Source organism: Emiliania huxleyi (assembly GCF_000372725.1).
Source record: "Emiliania huxleyi CCMP1516 unplaced genomic scaffold EMIHUscaffold_68, whole genome shotgun sequence".
In the NCBI taxonomy this organism is placed as follows: Eukaryota; Haptophyta; order Isochrysidales; family Noelaerhabdaceae; genus Emiliania; species Emiliania huxleyi.
In genome coordinates this window covers 412,807-420,729 of record NW_005196900.1, presented here as the reverse complement: position 1 = coordinate 420,729, position 7,923 = coordinate 412,807, and the positions used below count along the sequence as shown (strand labels likewise).

General features: G+C 67.4%; 3 protein-coding genes across 3 annotated transcripts; 2 read left to right on the top strand and 1 right to left on the bottom strand.

Annotated features, from left to right (window-relative positions):
• Positions 1-744: 744 nt before the first annotated feature.
• On the top strand, positions 745-1,047 carry EMIHUDRAFT_48219 (hypothetical protein; the record flags this gene model as incomplete). Its single annotated transcript, XM_005762421.1, has 1 exon — positions 745-1,047. A coding segment is annotated over one exon (303 nt), but the record flags the coding sequence as incomplete, so codon positions are not given.
• A 1,309-nt stretch (positions 1,048-2,356) lies between these two features.
• EMIHUDRAFT_105444 (hypothetical protein) lies at positions 2,357-3,601 on the top strand (the record flags this gene model as incomplete). Its single annotated transcript, XM_005762420.1, has 1 exon — positions 2,357-3,601. The coding sequence occupies one exon, from the start codon at positions 2,357-2,359 to the stop codon at positions 3,599-3,601; it is 1,245 nt and encodes a 414-aa protein (XP_005762477.1).
• A 1,543-nt stretch (positions 3,602-5,144) lies between these two features.
• EMIHUDRAFT_452786 (hypothetical protein) lies at positions 5,145-7,247 on the bottom strand (the record flags this gene model as incomplete). Its single annotated transcript, XM_005762419.1, has 4 exons — positions 5,145-5,204; positions 6,399-6,458; positions 6,531-6,634; positions 6,764-7,247. The coding sequence occupies 4 exons, from the start codon at positions 7,245-7,247 to the stop codon at positions 5,145-5,147; spliced, it is 708 nt and encodes a 235-aa protein (XP_005762476.1).
• Between the last annotated feature and the right edge of the window lie 676 nt (positions 7,248-7,923).

Here is a 7,923-nt window from a genome sequence, read left to right as displayed (position 1 = left end):
TCCCTCCGGGTCGCCGACCGCCGCCGCCGCAGTCGCTGCCGTCGCCGCCGCCCCTGTCGGCCTCGCCGTCGGCCACGGTCGCGGCGGCGGCCACGCCGCCGCCAAAAGGGGTCCTCGGCGCCGCTGCTGGCTTCACCAAGCTCCGCCCAGGCTTCTGCGCCGACAAGGACGGTAGCTCGAGCAAGGTATTGAGCAAGGTATTCTACGAGGGCGTCGGCGAGAGGTGGAGCCTCGCGGAGTGCCAGCAGAGCTGCATGGACGTGCCTCTGCTTGCCGGCGGCTGCGGCGGCATCGAGCTTCGGCTCATCAAGCACAAGTACTGGTACTGCAAGGTGCTCGGCTCCACCACCACGCGCACGATTCGCGCGCCGACGGAGACCGTCGACTGCTACGTCTACAAGAAGGGTGGCTAGATGGAGTGTGCCCTGGCGCAAGGATGCCATGAGCGCTGCAAGCTCCACATAGGGATCTGTCTCTCTCTGCGCCTCTGCGGAGGAGGCGCAGAGACGACGTCTCACAATCGCGTCACGCACTTTCCTGTTTTCTGTTTCTCGTTTCATGTTTCCTGTTTCCTGATAGTGACACCGTCTCACGGCGTCACTTTCTCTCTCACTCCTGCATAGTTTCGTGTTTCCTGTTTCCTGTCCGCGGACACTTCTCGGCCATCTTGGTGGCCGCCGTCTCGGGGCCGGCGCCCACGTGTGTCACACCTAATTTTGGACTACGCCAACGGGAGCGTCTACGAAGGCGAGTGCGGAGTGGAAGGCGGGCAAGAGGGAGGGGCGCGGCACCATGCGGTACCGCAACGGGAACGTCTACGAAGGCGAATGGAAGGCGGGCATGAAGGAGGGGCGCGGCGTCTTCCGCTTCGCCGCCGCCGGCGACGTCTACGACGGCGAGTGGGCGGCGGGTGCGATCGAGGGGTACGGAGTTAAGCGGTACGCCAGCGGCAACGTCTATAGCGGCGAGTGGAAGGGGGGCGAGAAGGAGGGGCGCGGCGTCTGGCGTTGGGCCGACGGCAGCGTCTACTACGACGGCGAGTGGAAGGCGGGCGAGCCAGTAGACGATGACCTGCCACTCTCGCTTCCATCATCGTCTGGTCTCACTATGTTCATTTAGTACCCGTCAAACGGGTAGGTGGCCGACCGGTAAAACGGTGGCCGACCGGTAAAGTCCGTACACCTGCGCCCCTCGCCCCGTAATCTGCCCCCCTTATTATGTCCGAAATACAAAAGTTCATGGCTATCACGGCAAAGGAGATGCAAAAGACGAGTAAGGGAGTGGCGGCCGTCGCGGCCGCGACGCGCAAGATCGCGAACTCGCAGAAAGCGACGTCCACCAAAATCTCTGCCATAGAGAAGCGCGTCAAGGAGCTCGAGAAAGGGAAAAAAGCTAAGCCGAAGTGCAAGGCGAAGTCCAAGGCAACGGCGTGATACGACTCGGACTCGGATTAGAGGCGGAGGCTTTTTGCGCGCGTATGACGGGCGGTCGGCAAAGTGTCATATACCGGTCGGCCCTGACGCGCTATAGCGACCGCCACCCCGTGTCAGCCGTGTCAGCCGTGCCAGCCCTTGTGCGTGTTTTTGACTTTACACACGGTTTTAGACAGTTTAGACGCGCGACCGCGAGTCAGGGGGAGGGGAGGGGGAGGGGAGGAACAGAGAGAATCGGCGAGGAGCTGCCGGACACAGACGCGGCGTGCTCGCAATCGCCGGCTTGGGGCGACTCTGCCGCACTATCCGAGGCGTGGCGTTGGCGTTTTGCGTCCGGCTGCGACGCATCCTCGGGGGGCTGCGTTGCGTCCTGCGTGCTTTCTTCGAGCTGCGTCGCCTCCTCCTCCTCCTTGTCCTCCTCCTCCTCCTTGTACTCACCGCCGCTGAGACGTAGGTCCGCTTCCGCTTCCGCTTCCGTCTGCGTGCTCGCCTCTGCCTTAGTAGCTGTTAGGTGTGGCGGCAAGGAGTCGAGGCAGCGTTGTATTGCCTTTGCCGCGTTCACGAGTTCTTGGACTGGCCTGCACATGTTCTGCAGCTTGGGGGCACGTTTTTTGCGGCACCATCCATCGTCTCTACTGCCTCTGAAGATTGGCTAACCGATTATTGTCGCGACTGTCGTGTGAAAGTGAATTCTTCTGTGAGAGGGGCTCGCTACCCAACGCGGCCAAAGGATATCCACCTCGAGAACCTCGAGAGGCGCGTGCCTTCGTAGAATTCTTCTCGCGGCGTAGCTGTCGGCGCGGTCAACCCAGCTGCAGAGAGATTCAGGAGAAAAAATACGCGCTTCCTTGCACGTTGGCGGGAAGCGCGCACACGGGAAGCGCGCAACACACAGCGGCGACAACAGCGGCGACAACAGACCGATGTCGTCCGAGAGCGAGTCCGAGGAGGAGTACGTCATCGAGCGCATCCTTGAGGAGACAGGCAAGGGTGGCAAGCTCAAGTACCTCGTCAAGTGGCAGGGCTACGATGAGGAGACGTGGGAGCCGGCGGCGAACCTGGCCAAGACCGAGGCGCTCGCCGAGTGGACGAAGAGTGCAGCGTCTGGCAAGGGCAAGGGCAAGCCAGCCAAGAAGGTGCCGGCCAAGCCGGAGAGCGACGACGAGAGCGGGTCCGACGAGGAGTACCAGGAAGACAGCGAGGTCAGTTCAGAGGCGGAGTGGAAGCCCAAGGGCTCAAAGTCGGGCGGCGGGACTTCAAAGGCGCCCGCTGCCACCAAAAAGAGCCCGGCGACTTTGAGCGGCAACAAGGTGGTGGCCAAGCGGCAGCGCGAGCCGGAGCAGGAGTCTCTCCTCCCCGAGACGCTGACGGCGGACTTCATCCTCGGGTGTGTGGAGTCCTGGGACGCGCCAAAACTCAAGGCGCTTGCGAGCGCGCTTGCGAAGGAGAGCACGGTCTCCAAGTATCACGTGGCGCTCGGCGGGCTCAAGGGAACCGGCAAGAAGGCGGAGGTCTGCGAGGACGTCACGGTCGCCATCCGCTCCGTCTACTCCGGCCTCGGCACTCGGCCGATCGGCCGGTACCACTGTGGCGGCTCGCAGAAGGAGGAGGGCCCCGCCTACCGCTCCGAGCGGATCGAGTCGGCGCCTCTCGGTTACGGGATGGGCGCGGAGGCGCTGCGCAAGGCGGTCGAGGCGGCGTTCCGCCGCGCTCACGAGGGAGTCGTCAACGAGCGCGCAAAGAAGGCGTTCCGGCCCGAGGCAAAGGCGCTGCTGCCGCGTCTGGAGGTGCTCGAGCCGCGGCAGTTGGCGCAGCTCGTCTGCTCGCTCGTCGACGCCGGTAACGGAATGGTGGCGGTAATCACGCAGCGACGGCAGGGCTCACAATGGAGGGGTGATTGCATTCTAGGCCACGTCGACGACGCCACCGTCTACGCCCTCCTCCCGTCCGCCGACCTAGAGCCAGTGCTCAAGGAGTGCGAGAAGCTCGTCAACGCCATCCGGCGCGCGCTGCCCAACTCGCGCTGGGGCAGCTGCACGGACCATTTTGGGTACAAGCGCTGCGCATCGGCTGTCAACACGGCGAAGCGCAAGTTCCTCGAGGGCGCCAAGCAGTTCAAGGGCGCGAAGCAGTGGGCGACCGCCAAGGAGTGGGCACTTCGCAACTAGCGCGTGGAGGGGCGGCGCCTCACCGTACCGCACCCTTGCCTTAGGAGTACGCCGACCGCGCGCTGCCCATCGCGCAAGGCATGGTGCGCTTCGACTGCCCCGGCGACAACGCCGCCCGTGACAGCGTCCTCGCCGAGCTCAGCAAGCTCTCCAGCGAGGCGTGCAAGCACCTCAACGTGTGCGTCGACTGACGGATCGGTAGTCTCACCCAACGCACGCGGCTGCGCGCGGGTGGCGGCCACGCAGGGGCGCAAACAGAGCAAAAGAAAAGCGCGCACAAGTGTGGCGCGCGACCCAGCGGCGCTGCAAACCTCACAGATGAGGGGGGCAACGAGAACGACCGCACATTTTTTAGTTGTTATCGCATTAGTTTTTGGACGGGCGGGGACCTGTTGGTGTTGCTGTTTCCTTTTTACCCATCGCTCCTGTATAGGTGTCCATCTCAGGTGTCCGTTTTTTATTTATATATTTTGGTCGGGAGACCCTACCTGTACCTCGCCCTGCGCAAGGGAAGAGGGTCGTCGTCCGAGGGCTCTGCCGACTCACTCTCCGATGAACCAGACGAGGAGGGCGGCAGCAGCTGGCGCGAGCTCTGCCGGCCGCGGAGGCACGCCGCGGACGGCCTCAGGCCCTCCTTGCTGCCCTCCTTGCTGCCGTGCCGCCGAGCGCCGCAGTAGCCGCGCGCACCAACCAACTCGAACCCGCCTGGCCCCTCTGCGCCGAGCCCCTCCGCCGCCTCGCCGCGCCGCACGTCTCCGCGCCCCTCCCCCGCCCCCCCCTCGCGCGCGCACAAATCCATCTGCGAGCCAGCTCGAGAGATCGCCGCCGGCGAGTCGGCGCACGGCGAGCCGCTGAAGAGGGGCCAGACGCTCGTGCCCGGCGTAGCGGCCCTCCAGGCGGGGTCGGCGAGGAGGTTGGACAGCTTCTGCGCCGCCGCGTGCACGGTGCGGGAGGAGCCGTTGAGCGGCTCGCCCGCGAGCCAGGGGTGGTCGAGCGCAGCCTATGCGGACTCTCCTCGACGATGAGTGTTTGCCTCAGGGGGGGAGACAGGGGTGGGTCGAGGGGCGTCCTCGGCTGTGATGCGCAGCGACGGCTCCTCGACGAGCATACCGCGCACGAGCTGCTTCGCCGCCTGCACGTTGTGGGCAAGCCAGCGTGACGGTGTGGAGACGAATGCATTCGGCGCAATCGCGTGAAACGGTCAAGGTGTGAAGACAAGGGCTGCACACTCAAGGCGTGAAGACGATGGGGCACCGCCGGGCGCGTGTCGTGTCGGAGCGCTAGCTGCCGGGCTCTGTACTCTCCGTCTAGGCTTCGCCTCGGAGAGCAAGGGCGCGCCCTCCGCCGGAAGGGGAAAGTCCCAGCCACGGCGCATCCGGTTGAGCAGGCCTGTTGATGCAGGGAGGACGGAGGGAATCAAGGGAGTCAAGGGAGTCAAGGGAATCAAGGGAATAAGGGAGGGAATCAAGGGAATCGGGGGAAGGGCGAGGCGAGGAATAGCAGCGCATGAGCAACGCCCGCGTTGCAAATACTGTTGCCACATCTAGGCGAGCAGGCCGAGCGAGGCGGAGCCACCGCCCTCCGCTGTGGGCGAGTCGGGCGCCTACGGGGAGAGTCCGAGGAGGGTCCGAGGGGGTCTCGAGAGGGCTCCGAGCAGGTTCCGCCGCGAGCGGGTCGGCTGCCGCTGCGGCGAGCTCAGAGGCGGACGGGTCGGGGCTTGCAGCCGCGGGCCCGCGCTCTCGCGCGGGAGAGGAGAGGGAGAGCGACTCGAGGCGAGGCGCCTCTCGCCGGCGGAGGGAGAGGGCCTACGCGGGGCGGCTAAAGGGGAGGTCGACGAGAGGGGCGTGGAGGCGCCTTCTCTCCTGGCCGCGGGAGCCTCGCGAAGTGCGGCGGCGGGAGGGGCAGCGGCGCGAGGGGCAGCGGCGGGAGGGGCGGCGGGAGGGGCGGCGGGAGGGGCGGCGGGGGGGACGGCGGGAGCGGGGGCGGCGGGAGCGGGGGCGGCGGGAGCGGGGGCGGCGGCGTGGGGAGAAGGAGGCGTGCGCTCGGCCTGCTCGCCGCCAGTGTGCGACGCCGCGACGCAAGCGTCCACCCCGTCGGCGGAGGCGGCGGAGGAGGAGACCGGGGCAGAGGCAGGGCCGGAGGCGGCGGGGGCGGAGCCAGCGGCGGCGGTGGCGGCGGCGGCGGAAGCGGAGGAAACGGTGGCGGTGGCGGCGGTGGCGGCGGCGGCGGCAGCAGCGGCAGGGACGGCGGTGGGGGTGGCGGGGGTGGGGGCGGCGGAGGCGGCGTCGAGGCTCGCCGCCGTGTCTCGCGCCTCCTCTGCGGCTGCTGGCGCCTCCTGCTGCAGCCGCGCGTGCCTGTTCCACCCCTGCGCCGCCTGCTGCGCCGCCTCCGCCTTGCCGCCTCTGCGGCCGCTCCGAAAGGTCGGCAGTGGAGGCCTGCACATGTAAACCACCACAAGTCAGCTCCTCCGCCCGATCGACCCCCGTGGGAAGAACGGTGGCGGCAGTCTGCTCTCTACAGTGGCTCACCTCTCCAGCTGGCCGGCTTGCGGCGCCGGCGAGGTGTGGACGGAGGCCGCGCCGACGGCCGAGGGCGGAGAGGCGGCGGGGTGCGGGGAGGGAGGAAGGTGCGACGCCGCTGCGTGCGACGACGCCGGCGGCGCGTGCCACCCTCCGCAGCCGCCGCCCGCGCCGGCGGCTAGCCCCGCCGTCCCCGCGGCGGCGACGCCCGGCGAGGCGGGGCGAGAGGCGGGCCGGGAGCCGGCGTGCGGCCGCCCCTTTGGCTCGCGCCACGTCACCGGAGGGATGTCGAAGGGCGGCCGGCCCGTCAGCAGCACGTACGCAACCACGCCGAGCGCCTACGGGGAGGGCTCCGAGAAGGCTCCTCGAAGGCGCCGAGAGCGGGGCGGATACGCGGCCACGCCGACCACCCAGACGTCGGCGGCAAAGTCGTAACCGCTCTCGCCGAGCATCTCGGGGGCGATGAAGCCGGGCGTGCCGCAAGGCGAGTCGATGCGCGGAGAGCGGCATTGCCCTGGCGCGGCAGACGGAGAGCCAGGCCTCGCCGCGCCCGCCGCGCCCGCCGCGCCCGCCGTGCCCAGCCGCGGCGCCGAAGGCGGTGGAGCAAAGCGCGAGCAGCCAAAGTCGCAAATCACGGCGCAACCATCCTCGTCGAGCAGGACGTTCTGCAGCTTGACGTCGCGATGGACGATCCCGGCGCGGTGCAGCGCCGCCAGCCCGCTCGCCACCTGCCGCACGATGGTCCGCGCCTCCGGCTCGGGGAGCGGCCGGCGCCGCTCGACGACGAGGTCGAGCAGGCTGCCGCGCGGAAGGAGCTGCAGGACGAGCTGGAGCTCGGACGGCGTCTGGTACGCATCGAGCAGCGTGACCAGCGCCGGGTGCCGCAGCTCCGACACTGCGCGGAGCACCTCCAGCTCGCGCGCCAGCTTGGCCTCGGGCACCTTGACCCGCGGCAGCAGCTTGACGGCGACGCGCTCGTTGAGCCGCCCCTTGCGGAGCGCGAGCCGCACCTCGGCGAACTGTCCGCGGCCGAGCCTCGTCTCGAGCAGCTCGTAGGTCGCGTCTAGCCGCCGCGAGGGGCTGACTGACTCGAGGGTAGAACTACTGCGCATCGAGATGGCGCTCATGCGGGCTTGAAGAATTTTACCGCCGAAGTGCTCTGGACTAACGCAAAGACGTGTAGATGTAGATCTATGTGGCGGGGTGCCGGACTAAGGGAAAGACGTCCCTTGTCAGGAGCAGGAGAACTAGGAGAGCGCAACCAGTAGGAGGGCCCGCGCCTGCCCCCGTGCCGCCGGGTGCAACCTGAGGGCCCAACTTGAGAATCGTGCTTTTTGGGTTGGGTTGGGTTGTTGGGTTGGGTTGGGTTGTTCCGCGTGAGGTTGGGTCGTCGGCGCGAAGGGTGAGGTCTCGACCGCCGCCGCTCACGCCAGCGGACGGCCACTGCCGGTGTTTTTGGCTTCGCCACCGTCCAAGGCGTGCGCCATGCGCTCGCCGGCATCGAGCGAGCAACGTGATCGACCGAGCGGCTTGCTGTGTGGTCGCCTTCTTGTGGCTCTCGTCGAGAGCGTTTTGCGTCCCGGCGGGTGGGAGAATGTGTGTCGTTGATGTGTCACTGTGTGCGTCACATCGATGTGGATAACAAGCACGGTCGATCCGTCAAAGCGATACACTCGTTCCTATCACGCTGGAAGGCTTGCACGGAGCTCTGTGCCGGCACACAGAAGAGCCGTGCGGCAAGAAGAGCTCGATGGGGAGCGAGAACTGCCAGAGGTGCTCACCCAGGTTTCGGAAGTCCGCCTT